The sequence below is a fragment of the Anguilla rostrata genome, chromosome 1, assembly GCF_018555375.3.
Source record: "Anguilla rostrata isolate EN2019 chromosome 1, ASM1855537v3, whole genome shotgun sequence".
Lineage (NCBI taxonomy): Eukaryota > Metazoa > Chordata > Actinopteri > Anguilliformes > Anguillidae > Anguilla > Anguilla rostrata.
In genome coordinates, this window is record NC_057933.1 from 2,826,082 (window position 1) to 2,847,182 (window position 21,101).

The 21,101-nt window shown below is 46.5% G+C and overlaps 1 protein-coding gene across 4 annotated transcripts; it reads left to right on the forward strand.

Annotated features, from left to right (window-relative positions):
• The first annotated feature begins 1,633 nt into the window (after window positions 1-1,633).
• csf3r (colony stimulating factor 3 receptor) lies at window positions 1,634-21,010 on the forward strand. 4 transcript variants are annotated; one of them, XM_064347930.1, is made up of 18 exons: window positions 1,634-1,827; window positions 6,352-6,416; window positions 7,613-7,688; window positions 8,253-8,327; window positions 9,434-9,733; window positions 10,600-10,729; window positions 11,952-12,127; window positions 13,063-13,229; window positions 14,607-14,757; window positions 15,243-15,316; window positions 15,749-15,968; window positions 16,120-16,308; window positions 16,601-16,702; window positions 17,719-17,865; window positions 18,060-18,200; window positions 18,994-19,090; window positions 19,362-19,443; window positions 19,955-21,010. In XM_064347930.1, the coding sequence occupies exons 4-18, from the start codon at window positions 8,264-8,266 to the stop codon at window positions 20,429-20,431; spliced, it is 2,517 nt and encodes an 838-aa protein (XP_064204000.1). In that variant the 5' UTR covers window positions 1,634-1,827; window positions 6,352-6,416; window positions 7,613-7,688; window positions 8,253-8,263; the 3' UTR covers window positions 20,432-21,010. The 4 variants fall into 4 exon arrangements, with proteins under 4 accessions (XP_064204000.1, XP_064203834.1, XP_064203755.1 ...); XM_064347764.1 differs by having other exon boundaries at window positions 1,689-1,827; window positions 7,613-7,825; XM_064347685.1 differs by lacking the exon at window positions 1,634-1,827 and having other exon boundaries at window positions 6,151-6,416; window positions 7,613-7,825.
• Window positions 21,011-21,101: the final 91 nt, after the last annotated feature.

Here is a 21,101-nt window from a genome sequence, read left to right on the forward strand (position 1 = left end):
GCACTACTCAGCAAATCACTGCGCCTCGCGCCCGCTGTTCCCGGGGTTCTGAAACCCCTGCCCCGCGGCCCTGCTGCCGCTGCAGGCAAGAAGATATCTCAGCGTCCCCCCCCCCGTGATCAATGATTCAGGACCCGCTGGAGACATTGATCCGGCTGAAATGAGCCAGAGAGCAAAATCAAACCCTACCCGTCGTATTCGGAGATCCAGACTCCGGGGAGCGGACGATATCGATATCCATATCTGTGCTTGCTATTAATCTGTGCGTTCGCCAGAGTCGACCCGGCCTCCGCCATTGGAAAAGAATATGAATTTAAAATGGTGACCCGGTTACTGCTCTGCTCTTGTCTACTTTTTTTATTTTTATTTTTTTCCTTGCGCATCTTTTCCCACCTGGTTTTGCGAGAAATTCGCATCCGTATTCCTGGGCGCGCCATCACGCGCTGTTTTAAGGTGTAGCTACACGTTCGCGGAGACGATTCGACCCGTCGCTCCGTCCCATGTTCCCCGAGCCACGGCTCTTGCTCACCCAAGTGCAGCCCGCTGTGCCCAACAGGTCCGACGCATCCACTTCATTACCGCGGATCAGAGGAAAGATCAAGCAAAATGTGTCAACGAGGCGATATTCAGCTAATGTATTTTTAATTAGTGTCTCGCTCCCTCTCCGCGCGTTTCTTCGTCCGCTTAGCGATGCGTTCGTTACAATTCTCAGCCCCCGCTTCTAACTAGAAGGGCCTCCGTGACATTGGTCAGATCAGCGAGGAGCTGTTAGGAACTGCAGTCCGTCTCTCATCCGACTGAAGTGTGTGGGTGTGTTCACCTGCTTAGAAAAAGAAAAAATAACCCTGACCACTAAAATCATTTTCCGATTTAACAGGCAACCAGGAGTCCCTGTCCAAGAGTTCAAGGTGGGGTCTGAGGTTACATAAGAAATGTTTTCTGTTAAAAAATATATATATACACAATAGATTCAGGACTCACTGTCCATCTGCAAAATAAATAAAATAAAAAGAAATACATAAATAAATATGAAAATCTTAAATGAATAAAACCTGGGGGTAATTTTAACATGGAGTACCTTCACCTCGATGTACCTCCCTGTCATAGAATTGATACAGGATTCACTCTTTCATCTCAGAGGTGTAAAAGTCAGTGTGAAAAATACACACCCCCCCAAACACAAAGTTGTGGAGTATGGAGAAACTGATTGGATAGTCCTCCACTGAACCTATAATCAATAATTTAACATGGACACTGGCTCTGGAGCTGGTGCAAACACAAAGGAGCTACAACAACAACAGAAAATAGAGGGCTGAAACTTTTTCACTAAACCAAAGAAGGAAAAAACTACAGTGGAGGCTTCTGGGTAATTTTCTCTCACACTTCCTTCCCCCACCGACCAGAGAGAGCCCCCATACACACCTGTGCCTCTCCAACTCCCTGTATCTCACACACACACACCTGTATCTCCCCAACTTCCTGTACCACACACACACACCTGTACTCCCAACTCCCTGATCACTCATCACACACACCTTGCTCCACAACTCCGTATCTCCACAACACCGTACACACACACACACCTGTATCCCCCTAACTCCCCCCCACCCACCCCCCCTTACATTTTGGCCTCACTTCTTCCTTGCCTGTCCCTCCCTCATGACCAGGCCTTGGAAAGTGAAACTTCTGTACGCTGGCATTTCGACTTCCCCTTCGTGCTGAGACTCGGCCGCCCTGGGCCGTATCAGAGGAGCCGAATCTCTTCCAGCTGGGGGGAGAAAGCCGTGCCGCGCACACTCCGGTGGGCAGACCGGAACGTTCCGGAAGGTGAGGGTCCGTCTGCGTGACGCGTGAGTTCTGCAGTGGCCAGTTTTGAGTCACGCCTGTGGGTTTGTGTGCGGAACGTTCCGGGCATTCCGGGGTTTGTGTTTTGATCGCTCGAGCTCTCTGGCGTAGTCGAACCGCACGCCCCGCGGTGGGGAAACTATCGAACTGCACGCCCCGCGGTGGGGAAACTAACGCGCCGTGAGATCAACTCTTGCGTCTTGTCTTTTGTGCTCTGTCTTTTGATTTTTTTGAAGTGTTATTACATGTCTACCAGTGTGTACGTGCACACACACGCGCACACACACACACACACACGCGCACACACGCACGCACGCACGCACACACACATTATTCTGGACTGGTCACGTGTTATTTGCTACACTGTTAACTAGAAACCAGATTCCAGCCTGAGAATCACCCAGAAGAGGAAGTGGTAGAGATTGGTTTTTTTGTTTTGTTTTGTTTTTTTCCCCATGAAGGATTACCTGAGAGTTATCAGGTCGTAGCTTCGTATACGCCCAAACTTGCAGGTGTGAGGCCAAAGGATATCATAAACGCTCAGCCAGACCCCAAGGCCCACGACCCAGGTTCAATGTAACTTCATTATAAGTAGAAGGACATTTACCATTTGTGTTCCTGTAAGATGTGATTGCTACACTAAGGATGTGTCATAATGTGTGGTAAGCTCTCGACATAGGAAGGAGTGGTGGGGGTGGGGGTGGGGGGGGGGTGGTGAGGTGGCATGTGACTTTGCTTCCATTGTACGTGGCTGATGAACAATTCTTCTTTCGCCGATTGCGATTGTTCGCTTTGGTTTGTAACTTGTTTCCTTGTAAATTCTCGGGGATCTGCAAGAGTGTTTTGGAATCATACTGGCATCTAAAGGATTAACCCCTTAAGGGGTGGGTTTATTTGCATTCATTCTGTTATATGTTTTTATGGTGAAATTTTCAGTCAGTCTGGTCACTCAATATACCATTTCAAAGTGTTAAAACGCACTGTTCTATATCTGTTCTGATGTTTCTGCAATGACGGTCCTTTACTTTGTAACACGTAGGGTGGTAAAACAAGCTTGGGGGGGGGGGGGGGGTCCTCACCTTCTTTGAGTTTCCGAGATCCACAGACGACACAAATTATGATTAAATCAGTATGCTATGGCAAGAATCCAGCGAAACAAAATCCATAGTCATTTTTAGACCTACTAAAACTTGCGAACACGGAGATATCTTGACAGAGCATCCACTGTTTTCTTCGAAAATTATCTGGAGGAATTATCATTGTTGTCCGTTTCGCCGTTGTGTATATGCCAAAAAATATTGTGTACAAAATATTGTTGTTATCTCCGGGTGGTGTCGATTGTCTGGAACAAAACGAGCCCGACGTAAAAACTTCTCTGACCAGTGCTGGCCAAGCAGAACTTCGGTATCGCTAACGGGACCCGCGACAACGCAACATGGATTGAGTTATTATAGTGATGACTGAAACCATATCTTTTTCAGTGCGCATGCTGAAAACATTATGCATTACATTACATTACATTATAGGCATTTGGCAGACGCTAACAACAAAGAGCGACGTACAACAAAGTGTATAACCATAACCAGGAACAAGTATGACGAAACCCCTAGAGAGAAGTACCGGTCCAAGTGCAGGGAACAACCGCATAGTTCAACTTGGACCCTGAAGGTTAAACTGATTAACACTAACAACGAGAACGGCAACAACGCAGTCTATGGAAAAAATACAAGTAGTAGTTAAGACAGTTAATGCACCTAAGTCACCTATGCAGGAGTCTCACTGTTCCTGAGACTTCATGCCCACACGGGTTGTTTTACAACAACAATGTATTTAGTCTGAGTGAATATTTCTGAGGAGGACGCAAATGAAATGAAAATGGCTTTGACTCCACAGCCGAGGGCGTGTTCAGAGAGGAATTCGATCCAATTTTATATCGGTGAACATCTAAATCTGTTCTCTCTCTCTCTCTCTCTCTCTATATATATATATATATATATATATATATATATATATATTCAATACTCTAAAATATTTTGAGAATATTGATAATTGAGAATATTTTAACATGTTGATGGGGATGAGGTATTTGACGTGAAGTTCAATCGATGGACTTGAGGCAATGGATTGGTGAACTAGTTAGCTAATGTATTTATTTTCTACAGTCTTCCTGTAGCTCTTCTTCAATCCGTTGGCAGGCCTCATCTGCACCCCACACTAGGCGTAAGACACATTTCTTGCATATTTATTGTGCATTCATTTTGTTATGTGTCTGGAATGATTGTGATGTTCCGTACAGTTCAATTAAGTTGATTATACATGATACCTTTATCATTGTTCCCTCTTGAGGGTGTCTACTGTTAGCCTGTTACTGAATAGGAGATATCTTGAATACATGCAGAACAAAGAAACAACAAAGCCAGCTCTTGCATGTGAGAATGGATGAGGCTAGGATGCGCTAACATCGTTAGCTTTGGTGGAACCAATGAACTTTTACACTAACTATAATATTTATTGTGTGGGTGGGCAGGGGTAGGGGCTGGGGAGCAAATGTGCATAAGACATTACCTTAAGCATAGTACCATATGCATGGTGTATGACAATAATTCATAAGGGCAACATGAACGTGTGCCATGCTACCGTTTATAACGTGATGAATGTTGTAAGCTACTAAACAGATATGGCATGCCATGTTAGAATTCATTAATATTATTATTTTTTAAAGATGATGAATACATATCATCATAAAAATGCATTGGAGTTTCTATTTTTCAGATGCATTACCCCATTAATGGTCCTTGCATATTATACCATGGCAGAAATAGGGAGCATGTCGGCAGCGACCAGTCTGAAAATCCTGCTGATGTGTTGGGCTCTCTTTATAAGTGGGTGTTATGCGCTTTTGGTACCGCCGCTGGCCTTTTAAAAACTCCCGCACGTTTCATTTTCGTTGTGATTTCATTATTTTTCTTAGTCAATGCGTGTTTACCTCGGAAAACAAATATGATCTTTCTGCCTAAACTGTGGCTTTGCGCGAATATGAGAAAATGGCGGCAGTTTCAATTATTATGTTTACAAGCACATTAAATCATAATGCTGCTGGAGCGGAAACCGTAGGCTATATAAAAATATATATGATAAATAAAATAAATAAGCAAATGAATGAAAATAATAAATTGCCTAAACAACGGTTCTTTCACCCGCTCTTTCCAAAGCAATTTTACAGGCAGTAAAGCGCATTTTGCAACCGCGGGCAATTAGCCTTCCACGAACAAGCCGGAATTCCGAATAGGAGCTCAGCGCGTGGACGGCCTTTGTGCACGGGACAGATAAGCGCCGCGCATTGAGGGCAAGTTGAATGGCCCTTTCTTGAGCCTACCCTGCAAACGCGCGCTGGATTACAACCAAAGCGAGAGCGCCTCTCCAATATCGATGAGTCTCCGCCGTCTCTTGCTTTCTGTTTTATGGAGAAACCCCAAATAAATATGCGCTTAATGTAGGATTATTATACGAGATTAATCTCTAGGAGCAGAGGTAGGGCAAGATTGGCCCATTTAACCCCCCCCCCCCCCCCAAAAAAAAAAACAGACACACACACGCTCGCGGACACACAGCAGCAGGTGTAGCGACATCCTTATTATCGAGAGCGCGTGGGTGACCCAGGCCGGTCTGTTGTTGTTGTTAATCGAATGGTTAATTATCTGTTTGTAACAAGGCATAGATTTCTTTTTGCAAGGAGTCTATGGAAATGCACTGTTGTCATATGTACAACACGGATGTTGTCCTCTGTGTAATATTTTTTCTTTCACCCATACAACCACAAAGGTATGGGAATTGAATTGTGGAGGTCGGCTTTAACCCTCTGAAGAGTAGGTGTTTTGGAATGTTATTAAATCAATGTTCTGGAATACCAGTGCTTTCAATTACCAGTTTACCAGAAGTGATTGTTACATCAGCATCAGAATGTTCGATTAAGTAACATTCTAATCACATATTTGTAATCTTACACTTTGCAGGGTTAAAATGTTTCAAACACAATTCAATAACGAATCAATCACAGAACTGCTGTCATTCCAAACAAGCTCAGAGTTAACATGAAGAAAATGGGTATTTAAATGCTTTGTGAATAATTCTGTCAGTCTGTCAGTGGTGGCTTTGGCAAACACACGCTTGTGATCAAAACTGTGAGCGGTTATGGAGTTGTTCGCGTGAGATCCGGCATGGAGCGCGAGGCAGGGGCCGGAGGTTTCACAAGCGCGCGGTTTGGCAGCTCCTTGCAACCGCCACTGACCTTCCACGTCTCTCGTGCGCTCCGGGATGGAGATAACGCAACACGCGCGCACGCGGCTGTCTGTATATCCAGACAGTTTGACAGAACGCGGAGGAAGAGAAAAAAACCTCCATGACAACTACTGTTTTTCACCGTCCATCACTGTACAACAACGTTATAGCAGGAACACCCGTTGTTTTATTTTAACACTGTACATATTTAATTCGTTCTTGTCCCAGGCGGTAGATGGGGAGCCCATGTCTGCGAACCATTGGCTAATTTGACCCGAGATATCGGCAAAGTTGTAAGTATTACGTGCTATTTGTTTTATCTTAATTTTACTTGAGTATGTTGTGGTACAGTCTGGATATACTATGGATAGTAAATGCATCATATGTATGTTGTAAATAAAGTCATGGTACACTGAACCATGTTCATATGAATACAATTTAGCTTGTCTTTAATATTCAGCCGCTGCTAAACTTGTTTAATTTAGCTTGGGTGACACGCATGAATTTAAACGCTCTTTGCGCAATGTTTGTAATAACTGAGGAGACTCCTCGAGCCACAGTTAACGTACGATTAATATTCATAACAAGGGACAAATACCGCATTGGGCTTTGTAATATTGATGCACTGTATTGTTCATTCTTCAGATTTCCAGAGCTGAGTTAAATCTCGGTTTGTTTCCTAAAAGTGTAATAATAGAGTGCTGGAAAATCTCACTAGAGTGACAGCATGCCGGTGACGTTGAAAAGCCGCGGTTAGACTGAATAATAAACTGTTTTGGGTCCGTCCTGCTGTTTTGGCCTGTGGAGCTACTGTGTGAACTGCCACGCACTCGATAAATAAAGGCCCCGCGTGATTATTTATTTTTAACGTACTGAATCACCAACAATGAATAATATTTTAAACTGTTTTTTTTTTAAGTTCAAATTCAATTTATTCAGTTCATTAAAAATTATTTTTCACAAAGAGAAAATGCAACGTGCTAACAGTGCATTAGCCAAAAAGTGGAAACTGTCTGTGAACTAAATAAATTTAATATGCTTTTCAGAAAACTTTTAAGTGCAAGGCCTACTCACATAAGTATAATATTATGTGCTTTTGCATTCACAGATTTCAAGAGGTACATGCTTAGCGAGTTTTTTTTGACATCATTGATTTAAGTTAATTCTAATATCAGCTGTGCCCACCAGTAATACTTAGTACTGATTATCCACCTGATGTAATGTGGTTGAGTAGGCCAGAGTTTTATTACTTTATTTATTTATTGAGAAGGTATTAATTAAAATGGGGAAAATAGCTCAGATTTATAGGTGGTTGTTAAATTAGTAAATTAATTACTTGATCTGATTACTTCATATTGTCTTTTAGTCTTTTTTTTTTTTTTGTAACTTTACTGGTACTTTTTAAATGTTTGGTCATTTAGGGTTTGTGAGAAGAAGGTTTGTTTCCATGGAAACAAGTGTTCAGGAAGTTGTGTCATATGTGTTGCAGGAACAGATAACCCCCCCCAAGCAGTTCAGCCCACGGAAGACAGGACAGCAATCAGAACAGCAAGGCTGTGGATATGGTAACTCCGGGAGCAGATATTTACTGAAAGTACAACGATCAGACCTGACCTACGAATTACTCAGGAGCAACAAACTGAAGTAAAATGGACTGCATATATGAAGCTCAATATCTACTTAAGGGTGACTTATAACTGAGGTTAGCAACTTATTATTATTAGTAGTAGTAGTAGTAGTAGAAGTAGTGGTAGTATTAACAGTGAAATTATTGGCCAGTATTTTCACTGATATTTTCCACACAAAAAAAATATATATATATATCATCTAATAAAATGAAATCTTAATGGAATGGAATGGGAATAATGGAAAATAATGTCTAGTTTGCATTGTTTTGCTTGTTATGTGAATGACCTTTTAAGATTGACAAGATTAAATAAAAACAATTTGAACAAGAGAAATGTATCTCATGAACAGTTTTCTTCCAATAGTTTTTTTGTTCCGATCTTATTTTGTTGTTAATTTGGGATACGCCATAAGGAAGCGACGAGTGAGAGCCAGATTAAGTCGTTTTTTTTGTACAGAGGTGATATTTTCCTCATAATGCATGTATTTACGTTGCTCTCCAGGTCTTGTCGCCATGGAATTGCTGTGGAAGTTTGTAATCGCGACGTTGTTCGCGGTTTCGATTCAACCTGAAATCTGTGAGTATTACAGTTTGCCTTAAACAAACACATCCAATCACCAGCATTTCGCCAAGATAGTCAACTAGACGGCGGAGTCCATGATTTCTTAGTCGATGTTTCGCAATGTGAGGCTGGCGTGGGTTTTGAAACTGTGTGACAATTGGCTTGTTGTAAAGAAGGAAGTAGACTGATTACTTTTCTAAAGCTCTGTGTGTTGTTTTTTTTTTGTTTTTACCTCCTTGGCATGCTTGGCACAGTTTTAACAGCTTTTTTATGATCTTCAGTCACCAGTGTAAGTCCGCAATCCTCCAATACAGCGTCGCTGTGACAGTTTTTTAAAATTTGAAGTACGTGTGTTTACAGTGACTGTACTTGCTGTCCTGTGTTGCTGGCATATTGCGGTGTTGCTGTCGTAACGTTCATGTCAGTAAAAACATGTCGCAAAACCTGAGAGACGTCAGCCGCAAGAATTAGGGAATCACAGGGCCTTCCTTCTTACGCTGTGACGGGGGAGCGGCGCTCGTACGGAATACGGAACTCGACGGAACTCGCACCCTGCGCCGCTCACCGGGCAGGGGGCCAGCAGGGGGCGCCGGTGAGCAGCCAGACGTCACATCGTCCCGGGCCCTTTGAAGCTCTCCCATTACCCAGGCGAGGGGTAACGGTTGGCACTGGCACGGTCTGGGTTCTGTGTCCAACCGTGGTGCCCGTCCACGGGGTGAAACAGCGCCTCACGCTGGACGAGCCGCCCGGAAGCCATTTACATAGACAGCGGCACGCGTTAAAGTGGCACACAGAAATACAGCGGGTTCACACTGGAGGACGTTTGTACATAATGGGTGACTGGCGGTATGTTAGGGTGGCGGTATGACGGGGGAGGGGGAGGACAGGAGCACATTCTCACAACAAAGAAAAGTTTCACTGCTTTCTGTTTACGGGAGAAGCTCTCCGTCATGCTGATAGCCAGGGAAAACTTGAGGGGAAAAAAAGGGTAGCTCATCTCATTAAACATTCAATGTCATTGTAAATTGAACCATTTTTTTTGTCTTTCACTGTGTCAGTCCCATTTATGAATGCAAAAAAACCCCCCAAAAAACTTGTTTTGCCTTCTTGTGACCCCACAGTGGCAAGAGGTATCCCCTGTGCTGAGATACAGGTCCAGCCTCCGGTGGTGGTTTTGGGGTCCCCTTTCAACGCCTCCTGCCTTGTCTCAGAGAGTTGTCCGTTGGTTCAGTGGCGGAACTTCCACATCGAGTGGCGCCTGAACACGCAAATCCTCGCCGGGCTGCCTCCGGCCAATCAGAGCAGCAGGATCTCCGCGGTCACCGTGCCCGGCTTCTCGGACAGCCAGGGTGTGCTGGAGTGCTGCGTGTGCCGAGAGGGAGACTGCCAGATCGCCACGGGCATGACTGTCCGAGGGGGATGTGAGTGGGGGGGGTGTGGGGGAGGGGGGTGTGGGTGGGGGGGGGGGGGAAGTAGGTGAGGAGGATGTGGGTGAGGGAGATGTGGATGGGGGGGTGTGAGTGAGGGGGTGGGGTTCAGGGGGAAGTGGATGAGGAGGATGTGGGTGAGGGGTATGTGGGTTGAGGGGGAAGTGGATGTTGGGGATGTGGCTGAGGAGGATATGTGAGTGGGGGAAGTGGATGAGGAGGATGTGGGTGAGGGGGTGGGGTTGACGGGGAAGTGGATGTTGGGGATGTGGGTGAGGAGGATGTGGGTGAGGGGATGTGAGTGAGGGGTATGTGGGTTGAGGGGGAAGTGGGTGAGGAGGATATGTGAGTGGGGGAAGCGGATGAGGAGGATGTGTGAGGGGGATGTGGGTGAGGTGGAAGTGGGTGAGGAGGATGTGGGTGAGGGGATGTGAGTGAGGGGTATGTGGGTTGCAGTGTAGTATAATGTGTAAGGAACTGGTATTGTAACCTAATGGTCACGGGTTCGATTCCTGTTGTACTGTTGAGCAAGGAACTTAACCTGCATTGCTTCAGTATATATTCAGCTGTATAAATGGATACAATGTAAAATGCTATGTCAAAGTTGTGTAAGTTGCTCTGGGTAAGAGCGTCTTCTAAATGCCTGTAATGTAATGTAATGAGATGCAGTTCATTTAGAGAGCACACAGGGTCCATTGGGGTCCCTAAACCTGGTCTATTTGTGTGTGCGTATGCATGTCCGTGCGTGTATAGGTGTGTTTATCCGTGCATTTGTGTGATAATTCACTGCCACATTAATTCACTGTGTGTGTGTGTGTGTGTGTGTGTGTGTGTGTGTGTGTGTGTGTGTGTGTGTGTAGACCCACCATCCGCCCCACAGAACCTGACCTGCCTGACTAACCTGACCAAGCCTTACACCCTCACCTGCAAGTGGGACACAGGAGCAGAAACCCACCTCCCAACAAACTACACCCTGCACACAGAGATAAGGTAAACACACTACACCCTGCACCCGGAGAAAAGGTAGTCTGCCACCAGACCACACACAGGACCGCTGGGTAGTTAATCCTTTTACAGTACAGGTCCCAGGACTGCTGTGTAGTTAATCCTTTTACAGTACAGGTCCCAGGACTGCTGGGTAGTTAATCCTTTTACAGTACAGGTCCCAGGACTGCTGGTAGTAATCCTGTTTACAGTACAGGTCCCAGGACTGCTGGGTAAGTTAATCCTTCACCAGTCCAGATCACAGGACTGCTGGTAGTTAATCCTTGTACAGTACAGGTCCCAGGACTGTGGTAGTTAATCCTTGTACAGTACAGGTCCCAGGACTGTGGGTAGTTAATCCTTTTACAGTACAGGTCCCAGACTGCTGGGTAGTTAACCTTTACAGTACAGGTCCCAGGACTGTTGGGTAGTTAATCCTTGTACAGTACAGGTCCCAGGACTGTTGGGTAGTTAATCCTTTTACAGTACAGGTCCCAGGACTGCTGGGTAGTTAATCCTTTTACAGTACAGGTCCCAGGACTGCTGGGTAGTTAATCCTTTTACAGTACAGGTCCCAGGACTGCTGGGTAGTTAATCCTTTTACAGTACAGGTCCCAGGACTGCTGGGTAGTTAATCCTTTTACAGTACAGGTCCCAGGACTGCTGGGTAGTTAATCCTTTTACAGTACAGGTCCCAGGACTGCTGGGTAGTTAATCCTTTTACAGTGCAGATCCCAGGACTGCTGGGTAGTTAATCCTTTTACAGTACAGGTCCCAGGACTGCTGGGTAGTTAATCCTTTTACAGTGCAGATCCCAGGACTGCTGGGTAGTTAATCCTTTTACAGTACAGGTCCCAGGACTGCCTTTTTTACGGTCCTGGTGCTGTGAGTGCATGAGCTCCATGGTCTGGTAGTGACTCAGAACCAGGCCAGTACCATTGACCCTGCAGGTGAACACTATGGCCGTGTGTCTGTGATGTGTGTCACAGACTGGTAGAGAAATTCTTCCCAAGTAAACTCCGCCCTTCACACGGTCGTACTCTCTTCCTGTCCCCCAAGCCCCGCCCCTTCCTCTGTTCCGCCATTTTTTTATGAGACTGTAGGTTAATTACACGACACCCCTGGACCCGGGGCAGGTTGTGCCCGGCGCGGGTGACCCGTTGGCGAGGGGACCGGATTCGCCTCTGGGTCCTGCATCTCCTTTTTCTCTCCCTGGTTTTTTCCCCAGACATTCCCAAACACGGAGTAGCGTCCGAGCCTATCCGCTGCCTGTGGGACGGCATTCCTGCATCATTCCGCGCGAAGGCTTCATCCTCTACACTAGAATGAGGATATCTGTGACGGCCCAGAATGCACTGGGAACAGTGTCATCAGAACCTCTGTTCCTGGAGCCCGTAGAGTCAGGTAAAATAAATAAATAAATAAATAAATAAATAAATAAATAAAAAAATAAAAAAACTGAGCTGTTAAAGTAAACAAATAAAAAAAAAACAAGAAATTACAAAACAAAATTATGTATTTAGTGCTTAAGTGGCTAAACATTGTAATGGCAGCGGTGCATAATTGGCCATATAAATTAACTGTGTATTTGTACGTAATTATAGTTGTGCTTTTTTCTTCTGGTAGAGTAAACGTTATTACTTTTTTGACTTATGTAAACTCTTTTAGAGTTTAATTAACTGAGTATCTCACTGAGCAGCCCCTTGGCAGATTTCGCAGATGCACTCTGCAGTAATTCGCACTGTAGTAGTCGCATTATAATTCCTCAGTCTGAACAGCTTCTTTCTGGATGCTCTTTTCCGACGCCTTGGATACACGCAAAGGGGGAAGAAACCTTTCATTTATTAAAGAAGCGATCCTGGTCTCCTTCCATAATTCCTTTATTCCCAGCTTTTTTCCGTATCTGAGCAAGCGGTCCTGAAATTCCCACGGGAACAACCTCATTAGAATGTGATCTCTCCCGTTCTGTCCTAATTGTATCAGAGATATGCGTATTTAGCGTGAATGTTGCGTGAATGTACTTAATTTATGTTCTGCGAATGTCTTTGTACTCTTCACTTTCCAGAATGCAGTTCACCACTAAGCGGTGAATACAGTCGCAGTTAGATTGCACTGTACTGTATTTTAAAGGAGACTAAAGTGGGGGACCGGGGTTGGGGACCCCAGCAGACCCTGTGGCTCTCCAGGGCCAGGGCTGGGGACCCCAGCAGACCCTGTGGCTCTCCGGGGCCAGGGTTTTAGACCCCTGTGCTAGTCAGTGTGCCAGTGACAGCCGTAGCGGTGGCGAACGGCCCGATCTCATCATCGCGTGTTTTTTTAATTTCCTGTTTCTGTTTCAGCGAAGTTGGACCCCCCGGTGCTGGAGGACGTGAGGGCGGAGCCGTGCGCGTACGGCTGCCTGAGCCTGCGCTGGCGGCTCTCGGAGCAGCAGGCCTGGGTGAGGACGAACCTGGCGGTCCAGGCGCGCTTCAGGACGGCGGACGGAGAGGCGTGGACCACCGTAACGGTAGGAGCGCGTTTCCCATCGTTTACCGCACAAACTTACGTTTACCGCACAAACACACGTTTACCGCACAAACTCACGTTTACCGCACAAACTCACGTTTACCACACAAACTCACGCTTACCACACAAACACACGTTTACCGCACAAACACACGTTTACCGCACAAACTCACGCTTACCGCACAAACACACGCTTACCGCACAAACACACGCTTACCGCACAAACACACGCTTACCGCACAAACTCACGTTTACCGCACAAACAAACATTTGCCACACAAACTCACGCATACCGCACAAACACACGTTTACTGCACAAACTCACATTTACCGCACAAACACACATTTGCCGCACAAACTCACGTTTACGCACACAAACACAGTTTACCATATCAACAAACAATTTACCCACAAACTCACGTTTACCGCACAAAAACAAACATTTGCCAGCAAACTCCGCTTACCGCACAAACACACGTTTACTGCACAAACTCACATTTACCGCACAAACACACATTTGCCGCACAAACTCACGTTTACCGCACAAACACACATTTACCGCACAAACACACATTTACCGCACAAACTCACGTTTACCGCACAAACAAACATTTGCCACACAAACTCACGCTTACCGCACAAACACACGTTTACTGCACAAACTCACATTTACCGCACAAACACACATTTGCCGCACAAACTCACGTTTACCGCACAAACACACATTTACCGCACAAACACACATTTACCGCACAAACACACGTTTACCGCACAAACACACGTTTACCGATATCTAACAATTTAACAATATTTCCCACAGAACTAAACTGCTTCCCAGCTTCCACCACAGAGATGAAAACTGTCACAACATTTACTTCTGAGTTTGTTTTTTTTTTCAAACTCTTCGCAGACTTAATTTATGCGAGAATTAATATAGAAACTAATTAAAAACATACACTTCGCACATTAAAAACTGATGTTTATTTTTTTTTTTTTAATACAATCTGGTCAGTTCCTGACCAAAATGGTTACAACATACTAAAGAACCGATTTTGCTCCCTGTTTATTGTCTATTTACTACACATTTATTACAACAGTTTACAGCACATTTTATATTACCTTACATTTTAGCCATTTAGTCAACACTTATCCAGAGAAACATAACATTTATTGAAGAATTTCAGGTTAAGTACCCTGCTGAAGAGTAGGACAGCTTTGCCCCACCTGGGAGTCAAACCTGCAACCTCACAGTTACCCTAACCATTGTGTTACACAGTAAAATGCCTAGGGACCAAGTGTGCTCTGTAGTCTTGATCGACTATGTCTCCAGGGTTCAGATGCCAATTGGTGCTACATTGTGCTGTCTCTTGTCCCGCAGAAGCACATTACCAAGGAAGACCAGCTGGGGGCGCTGCAGCTGAGTGGCCTGCTGCATGGGATGGACTACCGGGTCCAGATGAGGGTGCGGTACGGCCTAGGACCCTGGAGCGAGTGGGGGAACAGCCTAACAGGAGGCATCGGGGAGAAGGGTACGCTGCTACGCCGAGCTCCGCCCATCGGCAGTCGCTTACGTTTCAGACGTCTTGCATTTTAGCATTTTACAGGAAGCCGTTCAGCTGGTGCTCTTATCCGGAGTAACTTACATATAAGTGCATTTAGCGCGGCTGAAACACAGCACTAGCGCTATAACATTTATTTCAGGCGCAGAGTTAGCTGTAGAAACGAGTCCCAGATCGCCTTCGTTTTTCCCCTCGACCCCCACCCCCATTGTGCCCAATTCCTGCCCCACCCTTGTCACACCCCTTGAGTTGATTCACGAGGGTGCACATGAGCACATGAAGAGGTTCTCATAATTCGGCCAATTTTATTTTATTTTTTCAGCTCCGCATTGGGTTGTGTGTAGTCACGGTCGCCGTGGCGACCTGCCGTGGCCGTACCGCGGAATGCTCTGCTCCAGTCGATGACCGGGACTGCGTGTCATGTGATTCACAAGGCCCCTCCCCTTTTCTTCCAGCTCCGACCGGCAGGCTGAAGGTGTGGCTGAAGGTGCTGGAGGAGTCAAAGCTCTCCGTGCAGCTCCTTTGGAAGGTGGGGCTAATTAATCTATCCTGCTGCCCCATGATAATGTCACATTCTGCCCTGTGTTTATTAAAGCACATTAAAAAAATTCAATTCCATAGATTTTTGGACTTCTGGAGTGATAGCCCTTTGTACAAGTTAGCTGCATATATACATGCATTCATAAAACATTTCCCCTACATTTTGTGTTATTCTTACACAATGTTGTGAGTTTGGTGGCCACCAGATTAACAAAAAGATGTTTCACACAGAAAAATCAGCACCACAGTTAGGCTAAACGGCAGCAGCTGAACCGCTGCTGAACTTTCCATTGTTTGCGAAGACGTTTCCATTGCATGGGTGCATTTCTTGTTTTTTTTTTTTCCAAATGGTCTGTAATTGAATAAATTTTATCTGTTCGCTAAACTCTTCTCCCGTTGTGTGTTTTTCATCCAATCACAGCCCTCGGACCAGTTCCGAGCCAATGGGAGGAACGTGTCTTTCCACGTGTTCCTGCAGAGCTCCACCCCCGGCCGAGGAAGGCAGAAGAGGACCGTGTGCAGGACTCAGCAGCGCCACTGTGTGGCCATCCTCCCTAAATACACCCGGGCCGTGCACATTACTGCCTGCAACTCTGCAGGAGAGTCCAGCGCCACTGCAGTGCGTGTTTACAAGCACTGGGGTATGACCCACATCACTTCACCTGCTTAGCACTGTGTGTGTGTGTGTGTGTGTGTGTGTGTGTGTGTGTGTGTGTGAGTGCGTGTGTGGGTGTGTGTGTGTGCACATGTGTGTGCATGCCTGTACAGCCACACTCTCTCTCCCCCCCCCAGGTATGCAGCCCGTCTCTGACGTCACCGTCTCCTCCGCGGGGAACACGAGTCTGCAGGTCGCCTGGACCCGCCCGGTCTCGCCCGTCGCCGTGGGCTACGTGGTGGAGTGGGGCCCCCAGCTCCAGACGGACCCCAGTTTCCTGTCCTTCCTCCTGCTGGGCCCAAACGAGACCGTGGCTCGGATCTCAGGTACCGCCCCAGTTCTGCACATCACCCCAATTTTAATATGGGCCTTTTAAACTTATGATGGGGGTCCCCAGGATGCCTTTGAGTCTGGGTGGGGGTCCCTGGATCAAAGCCTGTTGAAAACCCCTTATTTATGTCCTGCACTATCAACTGAAATAATAATAATTTGTGCAACCACTGTCCATAATTTTATTAGGTAAACCCCAAAATTAATTATTTTTGAGTGCATGAAAAACATGGACGTGTGGCATTAATGAGACCCCCTCCCACGCCGCTCCCTGGTGTGTGTTCCCAGCCGGTGTGGAGCCATACAGACCCTACTCCTTCTCGGTGTACCCCAGGTACCACAACGGGACGGGCCTCCCGCGCACCGCACACGGCTACTCCCTGCAGAAAGGTGGGTGTGGCGCACGCGCGTCCTGGTGCCCGCTAACCCGCGCAGCAGCGAGGGGGAAAGAGAGGGGGAAAGAGAGGGGGTAAAGAGAGGGGGGAAACAGAGGGGGGAAACAGAGGGGGGACAGAGAGGGGGAAAGAGAGGGGGAAAGAGGGGGGGAAACAGAGGGGGGACAGAGAGGGGGAAAGAGAGGGGGAAACAGAGGGGGACAGAGAGGGGGGAAACAGAGGGGGGACAGAGAGGGGGAAACAGAGGGGGAAAGAGAGGGGGAAACAGAGGGGGAAAGAGAGGGGGACAGAGAGGGGGGAAACAGGGGGAAGAGAGGGGGAAACAGAGGGGGGACAGAGAGGGGGAAAGAGAGGGGGGACAGAGAGGGGGAAAGAGAGGGGTAAAGAGAAGAGGGAAACAGAGGGGGGAAACAGAGGGGGGACAGAGAGGGGGAAAGAGAGGGGGGAAACAGAGGGGGAGACAAAGGAGAGATGTGGCTGGCTTACCGCAGAGTCAAACTCAAGTTCGTTATTCTGGGGACGTGACACAAGTGTTGCGGCAGTGTCATCACAAAGCTGGCGCAATGCTGCCATCTAGTGCTCAAAAAACGGGTTGCAGTTAATGGTAATGGAATAACCTTTCCTGGTTGACGGCGATCGGCTTGCAGTTGATGGATCATTGGTGATTTTAAAATGGTCAATGGGCTGCGTTTATATAGCACATTTGCCAACAACAAGAACAGCTGCTCAAACGCTTTACAATGAATGGCTCTCGTTCACCTGTTCACACCCCATTGGTGATCAAGGCAGTGGTGCCTTGCATGGTTGCCTTGATAGCCAATAGGGTGTGAAAGAGTGCATGAGTCAGCGAGTGAGTGAAAGAGTGCATGAATGAGTGAGTGAGTGTGTGAGCGAGTGAGTAACTGAGTGTGTGCGTGCTTGAGCCAGTGAGTTAGTGAGTTTGTTACTTACAAGCCAGGTCTATGAAGTGCTTTGCATCTAAAAACACAAACTCTGGGTTTGCTGTAACAGCTCCATCCGCAGCCCCCAGTATGAAAGTAGGGGAGATCTACCACTCCCGCGCCAAGCTCACCTGGGACGACATTCCACTGGACCAAAGGAACGGAATCATCCAGAACTACGTCATCTACTACTGGGATGAGGCGGGAAGACCAGGAGGTAGGTACAACTGGGCGTGGCCAGACTGTCCCAGGTGTACCTGTGTACCTGTGTGCGCCTTGGGTTATACACCTGGAGACAGCAGTGCAACGCGATACACCCGCCCACTTTCCCCCTGTGTGACAAATCGCATATCCGCTGTTTTCTCACCAATCACATCAGCCCACGACTGACTTCCTTTTCCTGTCCCGTAGTTGTTCGCTTCAAGCCGACAGAGAGGAGCGTGATTCTGACCAATCTGAAACCCGTGTCCATATACAAGGCCTTTATTTCGGCAAGCACAGAGGGGGGCACGGTGAACGGGACCATCGTCACCCTGAAGACGGGACCTCCAGGTAAACACACCTCTTACACCCTTTCATAGTTACAATGGAACCGTCTAGCTGACACACTTATACCGCAGTGACTTGCAGTAAGCGCACTTAAAATGGCTGTAGAAACAACAGTGGAGCTTAGTATCTGACAGGTAGAGCGGCAGTCAAACAGCAGTGAACGTTAGGGCTATTCAGCAAGGCCAGCTGTGTCTGAATCTGAGTCTCCAGAACCAGCATACCTCCCACTCGTGAGAGAATCACAACAATTAGTAGCTATTTACGTATTGTAGTTGAGTTTTCCTGTGCTGCTATTAATTGCCTATAAGCCAGCTGGGCTGCTTAATTGAGAACAGTGTCCCAAACATCCTATCAAGTGCACTCAGACACACACACACACACACAGGGACTCCATGGTGGAAAACTGTGTGCTTCCTCCCAATCAGGCACTCTCCACACACAGGTGTGCACCTGTTATGAATCTGTATAGAGCGCCATCTTTGGTGAACGTGTGAACTAAGGAAGTGCGTGGTTAGTGAAATGGCTACAGCACGTATTGTAAGAAGGCATCCCCTTTGTTTGCATACATGTACAGTACATGTAATGCATGCATTGTTATATGACTCATTTGTGGAACGTGTTTGGCCTGAATGCAGAATTTGTAAAGAGAATCTGGCCCCCAGCCAGCAGTAGTTGATGACCCCTGGCTCACACCCTCACTAAAATGGCAGATTGGGTATAAGAGCTCACACCAGGATAAGCTAATTCAGTTTTTGGTAGTGTGATGTGTTTAATATTTACTGTGCAATGCTTTCAGATGCCTGGAGTGACGTGTTCATAGTGGTGCTGACCTGTGTGGGTCTGATGGTGTGTTTTATAGTCGCCTGCTTTACCTGCTTCAGCAAGCATGACAGGTGAGCCGTCCAACATCGCACTTCCTCTGCACCTCACTTTCCCGCTACTGCACAGACTCATGGGTAATGTGCTGCCATTCTCTCTCTCTCTCTCTCTCTCTCTCCCTCTGTCCCTCTCCCTCCCCTCTCTCTCTCTCTCTCTGCCCTCTCTCTCCCTCTCTGCCTCTCTGTCCCTCTTCTTCTCTCTCTCTCCCTCTCTCTTTCTCTCTCTCCCTCTCTCTCTTTTTCTCTCTTCCTCTCACTCCCCCCCCCCCACTTTCTCTCTCTCTAGTCTGAAGATGCACTTTTGGCCCATGATTCCCGATCCCGCCAACAGCAGCATAAAAACCTGGACCGAGGGGGACACGCTTCCAGTAAGTCACCCTGTGATTGGACATCCGGCATCAGCAGGCGTACACTTTCATTAAGTCACCCTGTGATTGGACATCCGGCATCAGCAGGCGTACACTTTCATTAAGTCACCCTGTGATTGGACATCCGGCATCAGCAGGCGTACACTTTCATTAAGTCACCCTGTGATTGGACATCCGGCATCAGCAGACAATCAGAGTTCAGAGGTCACTCAGTTCACTGGGCACAGAGGTCACCGAGTTATTCCCTGTATGTTCAGTTTTCCAACAGGTACCAAAGTAATATCAAAACGGGAAAGTAGCCTTGTGTACAGTGAAATGCAGAAGTATTGGGGCAGTGACACAACACTTAGTATTGTGACAGCATCCTGGATTTGAAATTAAACAGACTATTCTTTTTTTTTTTCGAATGGCCATTACTGCTCCGAACTGATGCCATCCATCTCAAAGTGCCTTATGTCTTCCCATAATATCACGCGACCATGACTAAATTCTAGTATTTCTTCTTTTCAAGGACTACCCAGTTTTCCAGAACATGAAGGACATCCAGGACCCGGTGCCTGTCCACCTGTCCTGGTTCAGCCTGCTGGACGTGCCTGAGGGGCAGCCGGAGAAGGGCGAGAGTGTGGGTCCCACCATGGACGACCTCTGGCTGCAGGGAGGTGACCCCAGCGACCTTGGAGAATCCCTCAAGGACGTCTCCGGCGGTGCCGAGCCGGCCAAGGAAGTGGTTCCCTACGCCACCGTTGTCTTCGCCAACCCCTACCTGAGCCAGGCCGACCCCCCTACTACAGTCTACCTGCGGTCAGACTCCACCCAGCCCCTGCTGGGGGAGGAGTCCCCCAGCCCTAGGTCCTATCAGAACTTCCATTTCCAGGAGGGGGGAGGAGCTCGGGAGAGCATGCAAAGCCAGGGAGGGAGCAGTGTATTCTGGGAGGAGTTCCCTCTCCTCAGTGTACTGAACGTGCAAGAGGTTCAAAATGCGGGCTAGAATGTGGGAAATGAAACGTACATTTTTTTTTTCCAAATTGAATTATGAAACAGATAGGTAATTATACTAGCCTAGTACAGAAGAGCACACAGGTATTACGCATCACATGCAGTCCAGAAAATCTGTTAAATAAAATCTTCTCTGAGGAAACAGTGTCAGTATTCACAGAACACCAGACTTCAGTGTTCTACACCAGTTATAAACTATGACCACAATAAAAAAAATATATCTATGCTTTAGAATTACCAGTATACTTTTTCTATTTCCAAACTTTTAAAAAAATGTAGATTAAAGTAAATTTTCATTTATCTTATTTTTTTGTTGAGACATTTAGTTTAAAGAAACTCAAAGAAATGAAATCGTGGGTGTTGTATACAAAATAAATAAATGCTTTTTTGTTTGTTTCTTTCTTTCTTACCATACTTATTTCTTGTGCCTATATATGTTTATGAGTCAATTGCTTGTTGTGGGGCAAATATGTAGTGTGTTTTATTGTACTGTTCTTCATTACCTTACTTTTGCCATGTGTTTTTTGTTGACATGCATGAATAAAATCTCATTTATTAATTTTTTAATGTTTTTTCTAAAGTGTTTGTGTGTATTTTTTCTTTTTCAAGTGAATCAGATGAACATTATTTATTTATATTTAAGGGTGCCCTTTAAGTAAGTC

Excerpts from the sequence above, each read along its gene's own strand:
- csf3r (XM_064347930.1), top strand. The coding sequence starts at position 8,264 with ATGGAATTGCTGTGGAAGTTTGTAATCGCGACGTTGTTCGCGGTTTCG. Across the intron at positions 10,730-11,951 it reads ACCCTGCACACAGAGATAAG|ACATTCCCAAACACGGAGTA; the intron begins GTAAACACACTA and ends TTTTTTCCCCAG. Across the intron at positions 14,758-15,242 it reads AGGAGGCATCGGGGAGAAGG|CTCCGACCGGCAGGCTGAAG; the intron begins GTACGCTGCTAC and ends CTTTTCTTCCAG.